The sequence below is a fragment of the Mangifera indica genome, chromosome 4, assembly GCF_011075055.1.
Source record: "Mangifera indica cultivar Alphonso chromosome 4, CATAS_Mindica_2.1, whole genome shotgun sequence".
Lineage (NCBI taxonomy): Eukaryota > Viridiplantae > Streptophyta > Magnoliopsida > Sapindales > Anacardiaceae > Mangifera > Mangifera indica.
This window is the reverse complement of record NC_058140.1, coordinates 4,655,095-4,678,417: the sequence shown is the minus strand read 5'-3', so window position 1 is coordinate 4,678,417 and position 23,323 is coordinate 4,655,095. Positions and strand designations below refer to the sequence as shown.

Below are 23,323 nucleotides of genomic sequence, written 5' to 3'. Positions count from 1 at the left end.
TTAAGCTGATAATCAAATAACCTCTTATATTAACTATCACATTATTTTAATAATAGAAAAAATATTGAAATACACCTTACACTAGTAATAAAAAAATATATTGCCTATTAACAAAAAAAAGAGTCCTGAATCAAAGGGCCTTTGGAGATTATGGGATGGATAATTTTTTAAAAAATCGGCCCAAGACCGGTAAGAAGATAAAGCGATTACATTGGGATTCCACTTGGGACTAAGTTATTTTTGTGTTTCTTGTTTTCACGAAAGGCGGGCGGAGGGGTATTTCGGTAAGTTCAAAAAAGGAGTGGTACTAAATATAACCCTAGTGTTAAAAATAAAAAAAACTGTATTTTATTAATATACCCTATTTTTTCTTATTTCATTTTTTTTTGGTTTTTATATCAATAAAACAGAAAGAAGTGGTTTTTTTTTTAAGTTTTTTCTCGTTTTAAAAATCAAAATTACGTCTGGGACAGAGGAGCCAAGCTTCAGACCCTCTTCCAACTGACTGTAATCCAACACCAACCCGTTCTTGCTATCGAAATTAGATGGAGAGTTAGGTCAATGCTTACTAGCCCACCCTGCATGTGATTTTGTTCCTGTTATCTCGAGAGGACTCACGATTCGGTTTCGATCTACCCAAGCCTCCACTTCGTTACATTTCCTTGATCTAAGAGAGGAAGTTGTATTTTTATCTCCACAATGGCTGCCTTCATCAAGCTTGAGGATTCTCCAATGTTTCAAAAGCAGGTGAAATGCGCTGATTAGCTCGAATTCTTTTTCTTATTGAAAATTTACTGAATATAAAATTGTCGAATTTCTTTTATTTTTGTGAGAAATGACTTAGTTCGAGCTCGCACTCCTATTTTATAACAGTGATTGGTGTAATATTATGTTAATTGGCTAAATATGTTTTAACTAGTTGATTGAATAGTATGCGTGTTGTTAAAGTTGAGGTAGGGGTAGGGATTGTGCTTATTCATGTGTTTTCTGTTAATGGGCAGTTATTTTCTCTGGAAGAGACAGCTGACGAGTTAAAAGATCGATGCCAAAGTCTTTACAGAGGCTGCAAAAAATTTACGTACGTGAAACTCCGTTTTAGTTTATTTTATTTATTTTACTAATTCACTGTTATGATTGCTGAACGTTCTCCTAGAATTCAACTCAATTATTTTGTTACTACATGTATAAAGTTCTCTGGTAATTATGTCAAGTGATTGGCATTATATTACTCAACTTCATGTTAATGATTAGATGCTTTTGTGAGTGATATAACCATGACAAATCATTTACCACCTTATGAGATACAATGTTGGGATATAAACTTTTTAAGAGTAGCAATATTTTGAATCCACCAAGTGATGTGACAACCAATTTGTTAATATCATAGTGATGATTAGGGATGATAATAAGGAGAAGTGGGACCGAATACTCTATTCCCCGACTGTGATCCTACTCTTGTTATGGAGATGACAAAGATTCTTTATTCCCTTCTCACTGGAAAAAATATCTTCTCTATCCCCTACCCTAGGAGAAAAATCCCTTCATTGTCTTTATACCTGCGGAGAAAAATCCTCTTCGCATACCTTATAAGTACAAATGAAATATATTAAATAACAAAATTAACTAAAATTAAGATAAATTTATTTCAAATGTCATAAATAATACATGTTAACTATCATAATATGCACCATAAAAAAATGAATAAATTTAAAAAATATAAATAATTTAAAATTTTAAGGATATATTAATATTTTAAATAAAAATATTAATATAATGGGTTAGGGTGGAACGGAGCGGGGAGAGGACGTAACACATGTATCTTTGTCCTCATTGTAGAGATATTTTTCGTCTTTGTCTCGTTCTCCATTTTTATTGGAAAGTCTCCTCCTCGTTAGGATCGAAGATCCTAAATTTAAGCCAAAATTGTTATCTCTAGTGATGATTAGGGATAGATTTGAGCCAAATTGAGCTGACTTAGGCTTGAATCCATGTTCGGCTCAAATGTGCTGAACTCAAGCTAGAGCTCCAACTTGAGTTTGAGGGTTCAATGGTGACACTGTTCATCCATTTGGAGACATTGTTGATCCCTCGAGCGACATTGTTTCACTAGCTTGAGTTGAGCATTCTAGATTTAAGTTGACCCTTGTTTGAACTTGGCTTGTTTTGAATTCATCTTTAGTGATGATGGGATTATATGATGAATGATACAATCGTTACATATTAGCTGCCACTTGACTTGAGACACAAAGTTAGATATAGACTTTGTAAGTATAGCATTACTTTAAAAGGTCATGTAAATCTTTTTATGGGTTTTTCTTCTCATATTTCATGTTTTATTTATGCTAGTTTCCAGATTTGTGTGAGTGGATTTCTGTTTTAACCTCGTGTACTGAAGAAAAAAAAATAGAGAAGAATAAGTTGTTTGTATGTGTTGGCCAAGTTGAAAGCTTAATTAAGGAGCTGATACTTTGGTGGGAATTGATCTGGGAAAATGGGCAGAATCCTCTTGATTAAATGGGAAATAACCTGAATAAGGTTTATGTATTTTGCCCAAAAAATCTTTGATAATTAAACCATGTGGTCAACATAGTTGTTGAAGACTTATGAAGCAAATTAACCTAAAAATGGAAGCTAGGTTAAATTCTCCACATATTGAAATCATGTAGATGGCTCCTTGATATTTTGAGTACTCCCTTGCTGTAGAAAAATGCTTCCAGCTTGTCTAGTAGTGTTTTCTAGATCTTGCTTGGAAAAATGAGAAGAAGAAACTGAATTCAAGATTTAAGAATGCCTACAAGATCGTTATCTGAATATAATGTTTTTACAGTGCAACACAAAGAAACATGTTTATGGAGTTTTATGGAAATAAGAAAGCTAAGTGTTTTACATTGTTTTTTTAATTCCTTATTATTGTTCTTAAAACTATTGAAAGTTGAATTACAGTTACTTTTAAATAAACAATGAATATATTAAATAACTCAGAAATGCTTTCTGTGAATGAATTTGTGAAAATAGGAAATCACTTAATTCCTTTACAAAAATTAGAAAAATGATTTCTTATTTTGTGTTTCAGAAACTTTAGAAATGGTACCAAACATGTTTATCGTTTTCTCTTCTTTTCTTTTTGTTCTTAAATTTAAAAACACAAAATCATTTTTTATACATGACTTCCGATGCACTCCTACTGGTCCATTTCCAAAATTCATAATCTCCATGTTAAAGATTTTGAAAAACAACCATTATATAAAAGTTAGCACTTGGTAAACTTATTTGATATATGCCAATGATTTATTGAGAAACTCTATGAATCTCTAAGTCTCACACAATCCTAAATAGGAGAGTGAGCCCTGTATTATGATCCCTATACAATCTTCAACTTGGACATACATGTTTAAATTATATCTTGTATGTTAGAATGAATACAATTTTTGTTAGGTATTTTCTAAGGAATAATCTGTGACATTTTCATGTCTTTATTCACACTATCAACATAAGGATGCAATTCTACCAACTTTTTTTTTCAATAATTTTATAGGGAAGCTCTTGAAATAGCATGTAATGGGGACACAACATTTGCAGATTCCTTAGAGGCATTTGGTGGTGGAAAAGATGATCCAGTTAGCATTTCCATTGGAGGTTTGTTGAGTCTTCAAATTGCACATAGTTTGATAATTGGTTTTTGGTTCTTGATTATATTAGCTTTATGATTTTCTGTTGGAGAATAGTGAAATATAAGATTCATGTTATTGTAACTAGCTGTTTCGTATTGGATGGCTCTGTTAAGAAGTCTTATATTGATATTCATCCTCAGTGAATGGCCAACCATTCTAACCAAACTTTCTTTATCTAAAGCTCCTGTTATTGTTATTGTGGACTTTATTACAAACGATTTAAGGGATTTTTTTCTTTTTATATTGATTACCATGTGTTTTAATATGTTTTTTGTGTTTGTTTTAGGTATATCACCTTTTTCTTTTTCCCTTCATCATTCCTTTGGTTCACTTGAACTAAGATATACCAATAGTACAGTTAATAGATTTGTAGCTTCTGCTTCTTATAAAAAGATTGAAAAGGGTATTATTTCCTTTAAATCTGTGCTCCTCTATTTTCTATTGTATATGCTAAAATTTAGGAATATCTGGTGTGTTGGGTTATTAGTTGTCTTGTATTTTTTATCAAAACAATTTGATTCTTCATTCTTGTCATATTATGACTGAGAATCTGATCAAAATAAAAAACTTATAAGAGTGTGTTACTGCAGTAAATGCCATAAGGATGGTTAGACAATAAGAGATCTTTTAGTTTATTATTTGGCTGCTTGGGAGATGTGATTCTCTATTTTCCATTTTTTTGACATTTTCCATGTTATGCCTTCTATGGTGATTTAGCCTGAAAATGAATGTTGATAGAGTAGGTTTTAGTATATCCCTTGCATTTTCTTTCTTGCATTCGTAAAGCAAGGATTACAAAAAAAAAAAAAAAAAAAGGATTTTGGGGTTTTTGTGTTTGAGAATGAGACTAAAAGATTTATGATTAACTTTTTGAGGATATTTAGAGCTTGTTTCAGTAGGATTTGGTTTCGTAATTGATACAAATGTGCTATTATATTTGAATTTATTTTTTAAAAAATTTTGGCAGGACTTTACAAATAAGTCTTTAAGTTTTTTCTAGGTTTAAATTTGATTTTGAGAGCATAATCTTTTTATTCTCTTATCTTTGTTTCTATTCCTCCCCTATCAAACTTTTGTTCTTTCCTCCCATATCCTCTTTTTATTTAATTTGTTTCTAGTTGTTATTTTCTTCCTCGTTCTCTCTTTTTTAATTTGTTTCTATTTTAATTTTTGGTTCTAGATTTTGAAGCGTCAAACTTCTGTCAAACAAGATTTATGGTGGTCCTAAGATTACTACTCTTAGTTATATTTATCATCTTGCTTTGATGGAAGTTATATTTTTGTTTTATAAGTACAGTTTTTGCATATATTTTTCTGTGACTACCTTTGAATATGTACTCTCTATCATATCTTCTTTATACATTATATCTTAACATAGAAAGAAAGGCAATGATAGTGGATTCCAGTTTTAAGTTATCTATCATCTTCTAAGTCAACAGTCATGTTTAAAGAAGTTTTGCATAAGATAATGCTGAGAGATAGAAAATTCTACCTTTTGTTCGTTTTTGAGTTTATTATCATCCATATGGATATTTTATGAAGTAATTTGCTTCTTATGTGGTTCAATTCCTCAGGTCCAGTTATATCCAAGTTTATCAATGCATTTCGTGAGCTTGTTACATATAAAGAGTTTCTTCGTTCCCAGGTGAGTGCTTAAATTGGAATCTGTGGGGGTTTCTTATTCATGTAAGGGATGGTCTATGAAGCATATCATTCTTTAAGCTATGTCTATGTATTACACATCCAAACTGGCTTGGTTTTATTCTTATAGAAACTCCATTAACTAAGAATTACGAGTTAAACTTCTTATTTGCTAATAATTCATTGATCTGATAATGAAATCTTTTCCTTCTTTTTTCCCTTTCTGAAACATGGTTACAACTTTATATAATAGCATTGGTTAATTAAATAAGTTTCTTGGAATACCCACATTTTACCCGCAGATGTTGCTGCACATCACGAACAGTATCTGTAATTTCTAGTCTAAATTGATGGATTATTCTACTTGGGATGATCATCACTTACCATCATTGTCTTTTGCTAAGACAATATAAAATGTATTAAAGATAAAATTAGATTTCAAGAAGTGGACCAAAAATCCAGAAATTAAAAGAAAGACAATGAATCAATAATTTATTTAGAAGACAACTCTCAAATAGGTAATTAGAAATTTATGACATTACCGTTGCCCAATCCCATTGGACAAAGGGGAAAAAAACCTTTAAATGCTTTGTAACTGATGCCCACAGAGAAACAAGAAGATGAACTCTCTCCCGTGGCATATCTTAAGCATCATTTTTATCTTCTTAAAACATTCGTGTATTTCTTTCTATCTAAATACTACTAGAATTCTGTCAAAATACATCTCTGCAGGGCAAAACTTTCATTACTTTGGAATAACCTTATCCATTGGGCTTCTAAAACATAGGAACCATAATTTTAAAGCTGCAGAAGCATGAAGAATCAAATGGTTAATGCCTTCTGTTTTCTTTTTACACATGACGTACTAATTTGGATATAGCGAAATCTCAAACCAACTAGATTATGTAGCTTAAAGAATTTAATCTTTGCACGAACAACCAACCATGACAAAAGTTGAACTTTAGAAGGACATTTAGATTTCCTGATTTCCAAATAAACTCTCTCAGCCGAAATTTAGCCCAAGAATTATCATCAACCAGCCAATTAATGAATGATTTTCTGGAAAAACATCCTAAGTAATCTAGCCTCCAAATCCTCTTGTCATCTTTCATTTCCTCCAAAGGGTTACTTTTTATTAAAGTAAGAAGGGAATAATTTGCTCACGTACAACCCTTAGTTTACGCATAAGTGCCATGTAGAAAGACACATTTCTTGGGGTGGAAAGTGTGTGATTACTTGTCATGTTTAATTTTTTCTTCCTTTACCCTGTATCTCTATTTTATGATTTCTTGTCATTAACTATAATTTTAGGCTGTTTCTTAACCATCTTGATCATCACAGGTTCAAAGCACAGAAATGTCTGCTCTTAATTAATATTACCCTTTGTACAAGTGAGATTCTTTAAAATAAATTAATAAGAAGTTCACTCTATGGCATTAGACCAATTAATTGCTAAAGGACTCTACTATTCAGGAGTAGAAGTTCCTCTGAAGTTATCCACAATATTATAATTATGAAACTTATTTTCCTTCCAAAACCCTACCAAAGAAACTCTCTCATGGTGCTTTCTAACCTTTTAGCAACAAAGCAAGATTCTAATATACAAACATAGAATATGTAGGAAGGCTAGACAAAATAGATAGTATAAAAGTAAATCACCCTTCTCTAGAAAAGTGAGCTTTCTTTTTTTTTTTCCAGCTAAACTTTCCTTCTGCCATATAAGCTTTCTTCCTGCTAACTAGTCTCTTCTCTGCCTTCTCTAAGATTGGATTCCAAAAGATCAATGCTATATAGTTTCATGTAAAAGTTAATCCAAGATATTTCACAGGCCAACCTTACACTTCAAAGCCAGTAGAAGATGAAAAAAAAAAAAGGTTTTCACTCTTGCAAATTTATGTTTGAGAGAACATGTGTCTTTAAATTGAGTTTCATATCAGAAAAAGCGTAGAACAAGTGTATTGCTTTAAGAAGGTTGATAAACTTTTGCTTCTTCAGCTGACTGAAAAAGGTACTGTGATCAACTAATTTCAAGTGACAGTGAAACAAAACCCTCTACTAAATTAATATCTTTAGCTCTATCAACAAGTTTGCTAAAAGTATCAACCACTAAATTGATTAGGAACAGCGAGAGAGGCTAACCTTTTCTAGGCCCTGTTGAACCCTTAGTCACACTTCTAGGTCTTTCTCTTGGAAGATAGAGATAGTGATAGTATTTATGAAGCCCTTCATCCATTTTTGCCTAAACATCCAAGAAATCTCAATCAACATTATTGTTGGCCAATCGCACCCAGTTAAGAATTAAATGAGTAACTTCAGATGTACTTAAGAATGTTTGAAATCTATGGCTCAACCTATATGTTCTCTTGCCATTATAAATGATTTGATTCAGATGATTGACATTTTTATTGACTTGTGGCAAATTTCCTGTCATAGGTTGAGCATGTGTTAGTTGATCGGCTGATGCACTTTGTAAATGTTGATCTACAAGCTGCAAAGGTACTTTTCTGTTTCGCGGTAGCTGTTACAGTACATCACCTAAATGGGTATTATTAAGAGAACTACATATACTTTTCAAGCTTTTACTTTTTATTTGGTGCACTTCTAGAGCTCTTAGTAAATGATACTTTTTTTTGTATTTTGGTTTGCTATGAAATGATTTAATGTGAGAAATTAGATTACTCCTACACCAACTATATTGTTTTTAGGTAGTATTACAGTTGAGTCCTGGGACAATTCCTATAACTTATTCTGATATGCTTTTGTAGGAATCCCGCCAGCGCTTTGACAAATCTAGACATGCTTATGATCAGGTCTGAAAATGCTAAAAGTTGTCTTTTGTCAGTGAAATCTAGACATTTTATTCTTTACTATTGTGTCTTTTTATTTGTTAGTATCGTTGTGATGATATTGAGGGGAAAACTCTGTGAAGTCTTCTGGATTCAGAGGACTAGAACTGAAATTACTCCAGACACCATTGGAGCCAAGATTTCATTGGAGAAATCAAGGGAAAATCAAACCAATTAAAAATTAAGACTCTAGAGAAAATACTAACATTTAATTTGTTGAAAATCTAATTGGGTAATGTTATATGTACATATTTTTTAGTAAATATTTAGGTATACAAATGATATGTCATTATGTGGTTGGATGTTATTTTATCTTTAATTCAGAATCACCCAATCACATGATAACACATCATTTATATATCTAATTATGTACTTCAAAGTGTGTATAAATTGTTTTATTGAATATGATTTCATGGTTGACAATTGCCCATCTTTTAAGCAATAGTCTACTACAATATTGTGGAGAACTTTTGACCTCCCTATAATGTATTTAAAGCCCTTACATTTCTCCAACACTTCATTTACTGATGTCTTTCAAAAATCAAGGTTTACTTTGTTTCAAAACTCCTTTTCATATTTTCTAATTTGACTGTTTGGCTTTCTTATTAGTTAATTTTCTTTCCCAATATTCTTTTAGTGATTGCATAAGGTAGTGTCATAGAATATGATTATGAGCTCTTCTGTACATTGCTAGATGAATATTCTTTCACTATTCTTATGATAGCTCAGAGAAGGTAAGAATAATTAAAGAAAGTGAACTACCCATGACTGCATTACTCATTTTCCAGCAATTTGACAACTTCTTATGACTGTATTGTGCATCACACGTCATGGCAAGTTTGTGGAGCCTTAAATATAGGGTTGCAGACATTCATGAAGATATTTTTTTGTACAAAAAAAAAATGGTGGCGATTTAGATAGAACACTGAAATGTTGAATTCATTATTATTACACGAAAACAATTCCAAATTTGTTGCAGTAGATTTTTGGAATTATATCATTTTTTAATTATAACATATTTGTTTCTTTTGATTGTATGAGCATTTTTTACACTCTATTCAATATTACTGATATCTAGGCACGGGAAAAGTTTGTGTCGTTGAAAAAGAGTACACGAGATGATATTGTTGCTGAACTAGAAGAGGTAACTTTTTAAAAATTCTTTGGTAGTTCACTTTTATTATGTTTTATTGAGTTGGAGTTGCATGTTTATTATTAGCTTCTTTGTGGATTGAGCTCTTCCTTCTATTTATTATATCATTTTAATGTTGATTGGCACTACGTAACTGTGTGTCTAGCTTGAGTGGGCTTAATGCATATACTAAGATTGTTTCCTTGTTAAGTTTTTGGGACAAACATTACCCAAGCAGGATTTGGATAATTTATCTTTGAGGTTCAACATTTGAATTCTGAATGTCTAATGCATCAAGCGTAATTGATATTTACTGCACCATTAATTAAATTTAGTTGTAAAATACCACCTTTGGACACTAATTGACACAAATAGGGGCTTAAAAATTTGTGCAACGAAACAAAATATCATTGGTTCATAACGTTGGCATACTTCAATTTCCTTACTGTGAATTTATTTAATAAGCAGTTTAGATAATGTCTTTATATTCAAAGTACGTAGCTGAATTCAGTGGAAAATTGTTCATTTGCTTTGCTTCCTTTAATGAGAAGCAAGCAGTAACACCCATATCATTTGCAAGGATTTTTGTATTCATAATTTTCAAGTTGGTTCAAAAGAAAAAGGTCAGATTAATGGGTGATCCTCTTTTTTAATCAGTACTTATTTGTAGAAAGATAATTATCTTAGAGCCATATTATGATGAGAAATCAGTGTTTCTTTGCACATCTTTTTTCTGCGTTGCAGTAGTAAAGTTGTTGAACCTGATACAAATTGAATGGTAAATTCAATCTTGTTATTCTTTAGTACTAATCCGGGTTTATATTCAATTAATAGTATAATATACAACTGAAAACTAAGAACTAATTTGATTGACTTTTCGATCAAAAAATAGGAAGCAAAATAAAGGAAAATAAACTGAATAACAAAATTGAAACTAAATCTCTAACAAAATAGTAATAATCTATGGTTTCCTAGATAACATGAAAAATGTATTTTTCAACACTTCCCTTCAAACTAGTGAGTGGATGTCTTCCATTCCAAGCTTGCTCTTTGTCTTCTAACAAACCGCACTAGGCTACCCTTTTGTGAGAATATTGCAACTTGACCACTAGTAGACACAAACGGTACGCATATTGAGCCATTATCCACTTCGACATGTTTTGTCTTCCTATGTTGTACAATTTTATGAACAATGTTAATAGGTGATTTTTTGTCACAATAAAGCGTTGTTGGACCTTTTTATTTAATCTACAAATCATCCAAGATTATTCTAAGCCAGAATAGCTACAGGTTTCCAACACCATTGATATAAACTTGGCTTTTGCGCTTGATCGAGTCATAATGTTTTGCTTTTTATTGTTCCATCTTACAAGAGTTCCTCCCAAAAGTGTACAAAAGTCTCTTGCCGAGAATGTGCAACTTCAATCTCCAAAAAATACTTTAATCTCTCTAGTTCTTTGATTTTGAACTCTTTCACTAATCACTTCTTCAAGTTCTCCATTCCATCTACCTCATTCCCTATCACTATAATATCATCCATATATACTAGTATTGTTGTTACTCCCTTTGAAGTTGATTGTTTCACAAACAGGGTAAGATCACTTTGATTCTATCTATATCTCATATACTAGGTATAACTTCCTTGGTGGCACTTCCCTGTAAATTTTCTCCTTTGGATCACCATGCAAGAATGTATTTTTTACATCAAATTATAGTTTTAAATCTAGGTTGGCAACTAAAGACAATAACACTCGTACAATATTCATCTTAGCTAATTGAGCAAATATTTCAAGAGAATCTACTCCATTTGTCTAACTATACCTCTTTTTCACTAATCTTGTCTTGTATCGTTCTAGTGAGTCATTTGACTTATACTTCGTGATGAACACCTATCTACACCTTACAAGTTTTATTTTTTCCACTCAACAACTTCACCAACTCATGCCTTTTTTTCTGTAGAGCCTCCATCTCCACTTTTATGACAACTTTCTAATTCTGGTCATCTTGTGCCTTGAATAAAGTCTTAGGTATGAGAATTGTGTTTAGGTTGGTCAGGAAAACTTTGTGGTTGGGGGGCAAGTGTTTGTGGGTAAAAAAACAAGTGTAAAAAATGTTTGGTGCAAGTTCTGATATTTTTTCTTAATGGTAATAGGAACATCTAAATCATTTAGATCAAGAATTTTAATTTCATCAGATTTAGGAGCAATGTTTACTTTAACAATTTCAAAATTCGGACTAGATTTGTGCAATTAAACTTGCCTAGATTGAGTAGTTGACATCTTTCTCTTTGAATAAACCTGTAGTAAATGAGTCGTATCTAATTGTTTTTCCTTTATCAACTCTTTTGAATCAATGTGAGAAATTGACTTAGAAGAAGTCAGAACATTAAGAGACTCAGACTTGAGTAGAGTAGGACATTCAGACTTAGATAAAGTAACAGTGTGAGACACAATAAGAGTAGAGACTAGAATCAAGGACTATGAAAATTCAGGCAAGGAACATGAATTGACCTTTTCCAAGAATAATATACCTCTCTAACGTAATATCGATAGAAACATAGAATTTCTTTGTTTGAGAGTGATAACACTTAGAACCTTTTTGAGTGGAAGAGTAACCAACAAAGGTGCATCTAAGTGTTTGTGGGTCAAGTTTGCCTCTAGTTTGAGAATGAACGTGTACAAAGGACACAAAACCAAAGTTTTTAGGGACCACACTACTAGAGACCTTAAAGATGGGAACGAATTTTGTGAGGAGTTGTACTGAACTTTGGGAATCAAGACTTTTTTAGGGTTATTTATTTATAAGATGGGTAGTTGTCAAAACTGCTTCCCTGCAATATTGTTTTGAAACATTATTCTAAAGTAGAAGTGCTCTTGTAATGGTTAGAAGATGTTCGATTTTTTGTTCAACAATCTTATTTTGTTAGTGTGTTGACACATGACAACTTATGAATTATATCATTTTCTTGAAAATAAAAGCTAAAGATTGATTGAGGTGATATTTTGCATTATCTTATAATTGCAATATTGAATTGTGTTTGGTTTATATTGTAGAAGATGGGAAAAATTGAGCTCACTTTATATTTATGAAAGAAACAAACCATTCAGCCCCAAAAACATTAGGAATAGTGGAAAACCCTTAAATGTTACTATAAACAATTGTAAAAGGAAAAAAACTTATTTTATTACTAACTGAGAATTGAACTCAGTTATGTTTTACAAGTTCACAAACATCACAATGAAAATCTTCAACAACTAATCTTTTGAGCAATACAAGAAAGATTATTTTGAGAATACTAAAGGAGAGATGACCAAGACGAAGGTGGTGAAGCAAAATTTTTTGTCTTTATTGGATTTGGATGACTTGACATGAAATGATAAGGGTGAAACACTTGTTGGATTAACTTATCCTCTAGTTTCTTCAAGTTGGTAAAGTCCTTTCTAGGATGTCTAATCATCCTCTTTGTGTCCTTTTCTTGAATCTCACAATGAGATAGATAGAAAATAACACTACAATTAAAACCTTTGGTGAGTGTTTGGATTGATACAAAATAGTCTAGGCACATGAAGTACTTTTTTAGATTGAGATAATTATTTATATAAACATCTGCTTAAACAACAATGGTAATTATTGAACCATCAATGACAGTTATTTCCTCTTACTTGGCCATGATGTATATGAAACAAATTTGTCGGAAAAATAGGTCATATAACTTGTGGCTTCTGAGTCAACTATCAATACAGTGGGGTGGGTTATATCCGAAGCATTAAGTGCATCAGAAGAGGAAGAAATACTTGAAGGCCAGAGTACAACTACTTATTCATGTTTGTTTCTCCAATGACTCCAACAAACTTCTCAATTTTTTAATCTCTTTTCTGTTCTTGAACGTGTTTGACAACCCTCTTCTGTAGTTTGTTGAGTATTTGCCATATATTCTTGTCTTGCCCTTTTGTTTGTCCATTTCTAAGAGGTTTATCATGAAGTTTCCAACACTGGTCTATAGTGTGACGAGCCTTATTACAATAATTGCACCATAAGAAGTCTATGTTGTCTGGCTATGATGGGTCAAATTGCTTCTTAGATTCATCAAAATATCAATTTGAACCAAAATTCTTTGCATTTGATACCTTAGTGCCAATATTGATTCTTCTATTGTAGGTGATTTAAACATTACTTCTCTCATTCTTTAGCACGAACAATGAAAAACACTTCATTTAAGGAGGGCAACATCTCTTTCCTGAGAATTTTTGCTCGAACTACATCAAATTTGAAAATTTAGACTAGTAATAAAATCATAAATTCTCTCCTTTTAAGAAAAACCTTTTGAGGACTGTATTATCACTGCATTTATCTAGATACACTAACAATAATCCATCTCATGCCATAATGTCTGTAAGAGATTGAAGTACTCAATGATTGTACAAGTTTTCTGTTTGGTAACTATCACTTTAGTTTTGATCTCGTAAATTTGGACAACATCACAAACTTTTGAATATGTAATCTTGACGGTCACTCATATCTCCCTTGTAGTACTCAAAACAATATCACTTATCTCTGGCACCATCAAATTTCATAGTCAGGACATGGCCATAGTCTTTTTCATCCCAAGCAGAAAATATTGGATCCCCTTCTTTAGGCCCAGTTCCAAGTATATGACTCAACTTTGCCTTTTCCTCTTAAGAAGGTGTGAACCTATCAAGAATGCTTTAAATAGTTCTCCTTGTTCAGTCTGTATGTTGTTTGGATGTTTTGCAACTTGTTGCTCTGAATCGGAACATCTCCTTTGATGAACATAATTGTCGTTGTTGTTTTCAATATGCTACTTGTCAGGTTTGTGTTCGTCATAGTTTTGCAATCTTAAGGGTGATATTAAGAGCGGTGTAAGTTGAATTTCAAGAGAAAGAAATGCCCCCAGTCCAAGCATAATTAATGTAGGGTTCTGATACTATGATACAAATTAAATGGTAAATTTAATTTTGAGGAAAATCAAGAAGATTCAACTATCAATGATAATGAATCACTAGCTGATCAAGTTTCCTTTATTTGATTTCTAAATATAACCTAGTCAACTCTTGTAATTTAGGAAATTAAATCTGTATAGTTGTACATAGTTATTAGTTTTCTATAATGTTGTTTTTCCTTTTTTATTCGTTTGAATTTTTCTATAGAAGGACAACCATGTATACATTTTTATATAAAAAGACTAATAAAAATAAGTCTTCTCTTCAATTTATATGGTATCAGAGTCTCCCTAAACCCTTGTTGTTCACCTAAAGTCTAGTCATTTCACCATGTTTGAAATCTCATCTAACTCTAGTATCCTTGCTCCAATCTTGAACCCACACAAAAGTATCAACACTCAATCCTGTTCTATTCGAATTACCACTATCCGGTTGAATGGTGATAGTCTTAATCAGTTTGGATGTATAAACATGGGCGAGACAAAATACACAAAGGTGCCAAATGAGAAGGACTCAACCTATGCTGTATGGGACGCTGAGAATTCCATGATAATCGCATGGCTCAGTGTCAAAAGATTTCTGAGATAATGCAATGCTTCTCATTCAACTTCATTGTAGGCAGAAGCTAAACTTTGATGCTTTTCATTCAACATGATTTTGAGGCAGCAGCTAATTAATTTTATATTTTGTCTACTCGTGGTTTCTGTAGAGGTCTGTCTTGTTTCTCTGGTTCTTTCTTGCTGCTGTACAATTCTTTTTGTAAAGATGGGCCTCTAAATCACCATTTTTGTGTATTAACTTTTTTTTCACCAATATAGTTTTTCTTTTCATCAGAAAATTGTATCAAAATAAAAATAAGTAAGAAGGAAGAAATAAAAGAAAAAAAAGGAAACTTGTTTTTAGGCAAACAATATGAAAATTTATTTCTCTATCATGTGTGGCATTTAGGCACCCTTCATGAATGAAATGATTAATTTTTTTTTTTTTCCATCATTTCATTTTTTTTCTTTTCATGTGACAATTTTGAAATCAAGCAATACTTCTATTCTCATTCCTTCTTATGATTGATAGGATTTACAGAACTCAAAGTCAGCTTTTGAGAGAAGCCGCTTCAATTTAGTATGTCTAATACATTTTCCAGTTTTGTTCAGTTTCTTCCTGAATTATTAATGTCTCCTTAACTCTTCTTATGATATTTTCTCTGTTGCTTTAAGGAATGCAGGTAAGTGTACTCATGAATATAGAAGCGAAAAAGAAGTATGAGTTCTTGGAATCTATAAGTGCAATTATGGATGCGCATCTCCGATATTTCAAGCTGGTTTGTTTGTTTTTTATTATTTTCCCTGTTTTATATACATTTGACCTCGTAACTTCTTGATTTATATTTTTTGTTTTTTTAATGATTTAGGGATACGACTTGTTGAGCAAAATAGAACCATATATTCACCAGGTAGAATCATGAGTTAACTTTTCCTCTTTTATTATATTGTTGATTCGCATGCTCTATCTAGCGGTAGGCCTGATAACATTGACATGCCTTGTGTGACTTTAACTTATATATTGTAGATGAACCATAGTGCTGTTTCTGCAGCCTGTGCACTTCAATCTTAAGAGAGTTCCAAGACTCTTATTTCATGATCATCCACCTTCATTGGAATTTACAATGGATAGATAATTGATTTTTAGTATAAGTTTTTTTTCTCACACTAATAAAAATTGTTTTCACATCTGTTGTTTCATTTTCATAAATATCTCTCAACATAGTAAATTGGTGTTAATTTGAGGTGCATTTGAAAATAACTCAAAAATCTATTCCATCATCTTGGCATCTTTTATGTGTTAGGACAACTATATTTATTTTCAATTAATAGAACTGAATCACATGTCATGGTTAACAATTGCGTAACGATGCATAAAGGCACTCAATGGCTTGCAGCCAGTGACCTGACAAATTTCAATCTGATTTTCAATTCTTTTGGCTTTATTTAAAGGTGCTGGGACTTTCATGCCATATGATCTTTAAGATTTAAAATGCCTCATATTTGTTCTTTTTGGGGGTTGCATTGCGTGTACAAATTAAATAAACTAATTTCTCTTTTTGTACTGTGTTAAAAGTTTTTGAGTACATTTTGTTGAACTGCGTTTGCCTCCCTCCCAAAATGGAGATTTGACACCATAGTGGATATGTACTTTCTACTCTTGTATTCCTCTCTTTATATTAGTATAATTTTCCATATCTTATAAAAAAGATGCTGTTAAAGATGAGTAGTTATCAGTAGTGAGGTTGACGTATGGCTGGTTCATTGATGCGTACCTGGATCCTCTCTTCCGCAATCTCATAATGCTTTGATTCTGCAACTGTCAGAGTCTCACTACCTGTCCCTGCTTCAACTCAATTTCCAGCAACCCAACACACAACAATGGCAACCAATTGAACAACTGATTATATAAGAAAACTTTGCTGTGTTAATATTCAGTAAATCCGAGAAATGACATTCAAGAGTTCTTACAAATGATTCACTCAACCCAAGACAGTATTTACAATGAAACAGTAACTCAATATCAATTCAATCGCTTGGCATTCGAGAGGCCATCTCTCTCCTCCCCTACTCTTCTCTCTTTTTGCTGACATCTTCCTTGCCTTCTCTTTTCCATCCAGCATAATATCCCGCTTCCATAACTGCCTTACCTTTCCTGTGCTGCCACGTTTCAGCTCTACTTGCTTGTGGTCCAATTCCTGGAATGCTGTGTGTTTGCCAATTGCCTTACTCAACTTGCTGCCATCTTTATTCTTTCTTTCTCTTTCTTGAATTTGCTTTGCCTTCTTATGGGAAACATACACTTGCTGCCTAACAGTCATACAAGAAATAATGGGATGGGTTATATTTCAACATTAATTTTAAACATGTGGTTAATTTGGTCAATTTCTTTTGTTTTTTTTTAAAGATGTTGTATGGATGGACTTGGTTCTTATTTATAATATTTTTTATATGAAATAAAAGTTCTGTTTTGTATTAGAGGACAGATTAATTGTTTTCTCTCTCCATAGGTGCCATTAAGTTTTTGCAAATCAAACATGCATTTATTCTAGAATTTTTTTTGGTTAATAGCTAGTCTACATCTGCCTTACAGGTATTAACATATGCACAACAATCTAAAGAATCAGCTAATATTGAACAAGATAAGTTGGAAAAACGGATCCAGGAATTCAGGACTCAAGCTGAGTTAATCAACTTGCAAGCTTCTGTTGATGTGGAGCCTTCGGCAAGTTCTGATGGTATTCATGTTGGTGGTATTAGCTCTTGTAAAAACACAGAAACAATAATGCAGTCCAGTGTCAACGGTGAGGTAAGTAATTTCGGTTTGTATTCTTTCTCTACATATATTAGCAACATTTCTCAGTCATCTGCATCGTCTCTAGGCACAAACTTCCTTTAATATACATAATAATTTAACTTCTCTCACTGTCCCTTTGTGCTGAATTATATGAATTTAAGAATTGCATTATTCTATAATGGTTACACTACTACTAGAGAAGCCAGCTAATTTTTTTTTTATGCTGGTCCAGACAATCAAGCAAGGGTATCTCTTAAAGCGCTCCTCAAATTCGAGGGGCGTTTGGAAAAGAAGATTCTTTGTGCTGAATAGTCAAGGGACTTTGTATTGTTACGGAAATGATGGTATCAAAGCCATGGTATGCTATGATCCTATGTTAGTAACATAGCTTCATCAATAGACTTTTACCTTATTTCTTGTTTTTTTTAATTACTTAATTGTTATGACTGTCATAATTACTTATCATCCACATGTTACAATAACTTTTTATGTTTTGTTTTTATCTGATATCTAGATGGTAAGAGAATTGTTAAGCTGAATTACATTTTTACTTGTATGCTTTTCACTCTAGGGTTCTCACCATTATTATACTGGCTCAGTTGAAAACATGGGTGGTGTATTTAGTAGATTTCGTTCAAGACACATGAGAACATCATCACTTGGTGAAGAAACACTGTGTTGCCGCTCTGTTGATCTTCGAATCTCTGCAATAAAGATGGATGCAGAGGATACTGATCTACGACTTTGCTTCAGAATAATTACTCCAATGAAAACATACACATTGCAGGTGATCTATTTGACTCTGTGTTGATATTTAATTATGATGCCAAATTGTAAGTATTTGGTTTGTGCAGCCTCTAAGCAACTTGCAAAAGCATTTGCCCTAACAACTAGAGGTTAATAGAATAATTCTGATTTTAGGCCTAATAGCTTGGAATCTTGCAACATTTGGTAGAGTTGAAGACATAAATCACCTGACAACATATTTGCTGTTCCAAGCTGGTTTTTACATCTATATCTAGACATAAAAGTAGTTAATTAAAACAGATTATATAGACAATTGGAAATCCTGTAGAAGATCCACATCTATAGCCAATTTAAGGTAAAGGTTATTATTATTATTTTATTTTCCAGTTCGATTTACAGTTAGTTTTATTTCAAATATGTTTTGAAATATTTTTACTATTTTTTTTACCACAATTTCAAACAATTGATACCAAAGTTTCTTTTTTTTTTTTTTCCCCAATTGATACCATAGTTTCTCATTTATTTTTATTGGAATATTACAAATACCCCCAAGGGTTGCCCAAAAATAGGGAAAACCCCTTCAGGTACCAAGAATTATGGAAACCTCTAAGTATTTGTCAATTTCGTTAGTTTCAATGGGAAAGGGGTAAAACAACCTTAATGCCTTTGGGTTCCTATGCCTAGTGACAATATCATACCTCTACTGAGACTTGCCACCTGAACCCAACACATCTCATGGCTTGAATCCAACACAACAAATTCCGTCGTAACCATCAATCCCCAACACCATAAAAACACCTTCAATCCCACCAAGCCATCCAATCCTTACCAACAACTATACACCTATTCAACCTTTCCAATCAACAAGGAATAAATGTTAACATTGCAACCCCAATCAAAATATTGTCAATTTTTCTTATTCACTTATCAAATAATGGAGCTTAGAGTCCCTCTCTTGATTCGAATATGGGATTTCATCCTTGGAAACAAATCAAGAGTATTAATTCTAAGTATGAAATCCTAAATTTGACTCAAGAGGGGATGCACTTTGGCCCCATTAGTTGAGGTGTGTTGGAGATAAAATTCAACAATATTTTGACAATAGTGTAGGAAACTAGAAATAGATCCTTAAACTTGATTAAAATTCCAATTTAGTAATTGAATATTTTTTTTAGTGTACACATATGTGAATAACTTTGAGAATATTTTTAATATATATCAAAAGAATGAATTTACATCAATATTTATATGAAATTCTAAATCCTACTTTAAGAAAGATTATATGTATTTTTCTATTTTACAAAGATACAATTAGCCTAATTATTAGCTTCCTAATTTAGAGATACAACTCATATATAACTCAACACTCCCCTTCAAACTGGAGCATACAAATCATATGTACCAAACTTGTTATAAATGAATTCAATACGAGAACTCCTAAGAGACTTGGTAAGGATATCTGCAAGTTGATCATTGAAGCTGACATGGTTGGTAGTTAAACAACCTGATAGAATCTTTTCTCGAATGAAATGACAGTCTAATTCTATATGTTTCGTCCTTCCATGGAATACTGGATTAAAAGCAATATGAAGTGCTGCCTGGTTGTCACAAAGAAGCTTCATCTGTGATATATCTACGAATGAAATCAACCATACAAGCTCACAGGTACCCAATGTCATAGGATGATATTCTGCCTCTGCACTAGATCTAGCCACAACATCTTGTTTTTAACTTTTCCATGAAACCAAGTTGCCACCAACAAGAATACAATATCCTAAAGTTGAGCGTCTATCAGACGGAGATCTTGTCCCATCAGCATCAGAATATCCAACAATCTGAGTATAATCTCTATCTTCATAGAGTAATCTTTTTCCTGGTGCTCTCTTAATATACCTCAAGATTCGAATAATTGCATCCTAATGAGAATTGCACGGAGATTGGAGGAATTGACTAACAACACTAAATGAAAAAGAGATATCTAGTCTTGTGATAGTCAGATGGTTGAGTTTGCCTACTAACCTCCGATATTTCCCAAGGTCTACAAATGGCTCCCCCTATCCTGGCACAAGTTTAGTATTAGGGTCTATAGGAGAATTAATGGGTTTACAGTTCAACATCCCTGTCTCCTCCAAGATATCCAAGACATACTTCCTCTAAGAGATAATAATACCTATTTTAGATTGAGTAACTTCTATCCCAAGAAAGTATTTAAGTGTTCCTAAGTCCTTGGTCTGGAAATGATCAAATAGATGTTTTAACTGATCGATACCCTCCTAATCATCATCAGTGATAACAATGTCGTCGACATAAACAACCAAATAAATGTACTTCCCTCACAACGTGTCTGTAAAATACAGAATGATCCGACTCACATTGAGTCATGCCAAATTTTTGGATAATTGTACTAAAACATCCAAACCAAGCACGTGGAGATTGTTTTAGACCATATAGTGAGCTTCGAAGTTTACAAACCAAATTAGATTCCCCCTGAGTAACAAAACTAGGCGGTTGCTCCATATATATCTCCTCCTGAAGCTCACCATGAAGAAAGACATTTTTTATGTCTAACTGAAACAAGGGCCAATGACGAATGACAACCATAGATAAGAATAACCGAACGAAGGACATTTTGGCCATTGGAGAGAATGTGTCACCATAATCCAAACCATAGACCTAAGTATAACCTTTAGCAACCAACCTGGCCTTAAGACGATCAATAGTACCATGAGGACCAATTTTGACTATGTAAACCCAACGATAGCCAATAGTGGAGTGACTCGGAGGTAATTTAACCAACTCCTAAGTACCATTATGATGTAACGCAGTCATTTCATCCACCATTGCTTGCCTCCAATTTGGATTAGAAAGAGCCTCACTAACAGATTTAGGGACTGAAATGGAGGACAAAGAGGATACAAAGGCATGATATGGTGAGGATAGATGATGATAACTAAGAAAAGTATAAATAGGATGAAGATTACAAGAGGATCTTACAGTTTTACAGATGGTAATAGGAAATTGGTCATCAGGAGGTAGGACCTCAGTCGGGCTAGATGCAGGAGTAGGAAGTGAGTCAACAGAAGCCGTTGGAGCAATAAAAGTGATATCAGTACCTGTAAGAGAGTCAATGATCTAGGGAACAGGTTCCAAATTTTGTATGGGTGTACATTGTGAGATGATGATACGAACCTTAGGAGAACCATACCTCAAAAACTAGCTACTGAGATGAGAAAACCCAAGGTTATATAAACCCCACACTAGTTGTCCATACTTTTCAATGTGGGATCCAAGTCCCATACCTTGCACTTGGGATCTTAACATACTACCACGCTTTGCAGCCCTGGCGCCCACGTGGGTTGGCTGTGCGTTAGCTCTCTGCTAGCCCTGGGCGAACACTACAATGCCGGTGTCACCACCCGCGCCACACGATTGCAACTAGGAGACAGTGATGACTCTGATACCAAATGATACGAACCTTAGGAGGACTACATCTCAAAAGCTAGCTATTGAGATGGGAGAGCCCGAGGCCATATAAACCCCATATTAGTTGCCCATACTTTTCAATGTGGGATCCAAGTCTCATACCTTACATTTGGGATCCTAACAGATGATTGTAGGACGTACATCGAGAGTAGGAATAAAAGCAAGTAATGGAAGACTCTCAGTGATAGGAGATTAGATTTCAGATGAAGAGAAGTAAGGAGAGGACTCGAAGAAAGTAACATTAGTGGAAATAAAGTAATGATGTGTTATAGGAGAGTAACATTTGTAACCTTTCTGGAGACGAGAGTAACCAAAAAATATACATTTGATAGACCTAACAAATAATTTATCATGACCTGGGAAAAGGTTATGTACAAAGCATGTACAACCAAAGACACTTGGAGGAATAGTGTATAAAGGACCAGTAGGGAAGAGAATTGAATAAGGAATCTGATTTTGCAATACTAAAGAGAGCATTCAATTAATGAGATAACAAACAGTGAGAACTGCATCAACCCAAAAATGCATAAGAGCATGTGAATGTAATAATAATGTACAAGCAGTTTCAATAAGGTGTCTATTTTTGCGCTCAACAACCTTATTTTGTTGTGGGCTATAAGTACAAGAAGACTGATGAAGAATCCCTGGTGAAGACATGAAATTTGTGAAAGGAGTGGAAAAGTATTTACTCGCATTATCACTACGTAACGTGCGTATAGAGGAATTAACTTATGTTTTAACTTCAGCACAAAATGATTGAAAATGAGAAAATAACTCAAACCGACTTTTCATTAAAAATATCCACGTGCAACACAGATAATCATCAATGAATGTCACAAAATATTGAAAATTTAAAGTAGACTTGACTCGACAAGGATCTCACACATCTGAGTGAACTAACTCAAATGGAGAAAAAACTCGATTATTGACATGCCTTGGGAAAGAACTACGAGACTGCTTCCCAACTTGACAAGACTCACACTCAAGAGATGACACATTGGATAAACGAGAGACCATCTTCTGAAGCTTGGATAAACTAGGATGCCTTAAGCGGTTGTGGAGAAGAGTTGGAGACTCAATAGTAGTGCAAGCAACGGAAGAAGGTAGAGACAAGTGATAAAACCCTTGTGACTCACGTCCTGTGCCAATCGTCTTACTCGAACTTCAATCCTGTATAACAAAGACATCATTAGTAAATATAATAGAACAATTCCAGGCTCGTGTTAATTTACTAACTGAAATGAGATTAAATGGACAATTAGGAAGATAAAGGACAAAATCTAAAGATAGAGTGGGTAACGAGTTAGCATGTCCTATGAGTTTAACTACAACTTTTGTGTCATCCACTAGTGTGACAGAAGAAAAGGATTTGGAATGATTAAAATGTGAAAATAAACTAGAGTTACTAGTTTTATGATCCGAGACACCTAAATCTAGAACCTAAGGTCCTAGAGTGGAAGACTGTGATAAGCAAGCGATCGAGTTACTAGATTGTGCGAAGGAAGC

At 33.2% G+C, this 23,323-nt stretch overlaps 1 protein-coding gene across 2 annotated transcripts in view; it reads left to right on the top strand.

Moving 5' to 3' along the window:
* Positions 1–420: 420 nt before the first annotated feature.
* Positions 421–23,323, top strand: part of LOC123213518 (ADP-ribosylation factor GTPase-activating protein AGD4-like) — a 36,976-nt gene continuing 14,073 nt past the window's right edge. The window contains exons 1-13 of one of the 2 annotated variants that reach the window (XM_044632971.1): positions 421–747; positions 1,002–1,078; positions 3,536–3,636; positions 5,246–5,316; positions 7,746–7,808; positions 8,078–8,122; positions 9,237–9,302; positions 15,323–15,370; positions 15,474–15,569; positions 15,660–15,701; positions 17,384–17,599; positions 17,820–17,945; positions 18,159–18,374. In XM_044632971.1, the coding sequence (XP_044488906.1) occupies positions 700–747; positions 1,002–1,078; positions 3,536–3,636; positions 5,246–5,316; positions 7,746–7,808; positions 8,078–8,122; positions 9,237–9,302; positions 15,323–15,370; positions 15,474–15,569; positions 15,660–15,701; positions 17,384–17,599; positions 17,820–17,945; positions 18,159–18,374 (1,215 nt within the window). In that variant the 5' untranslated portion in view covers positions 421–699. Of the gene's footprint in view, positions 748–1,001; positions 1,079–3,535; positions 3,637–5,245; positions 5,317–7,745; positions 7,809–8,077; positions 8,123–9,236; positions 9,303–15,322; positions 15,371–15,465; positions 15,570–15,659; positions 15,702–17,383; positions 17,600–17,819; positions 17,946–18,158; positions 18,375–23,323 lie in introns of those variants that run through there. The other variant, XM_044632972.1, reaches the window with a different exon arrangement.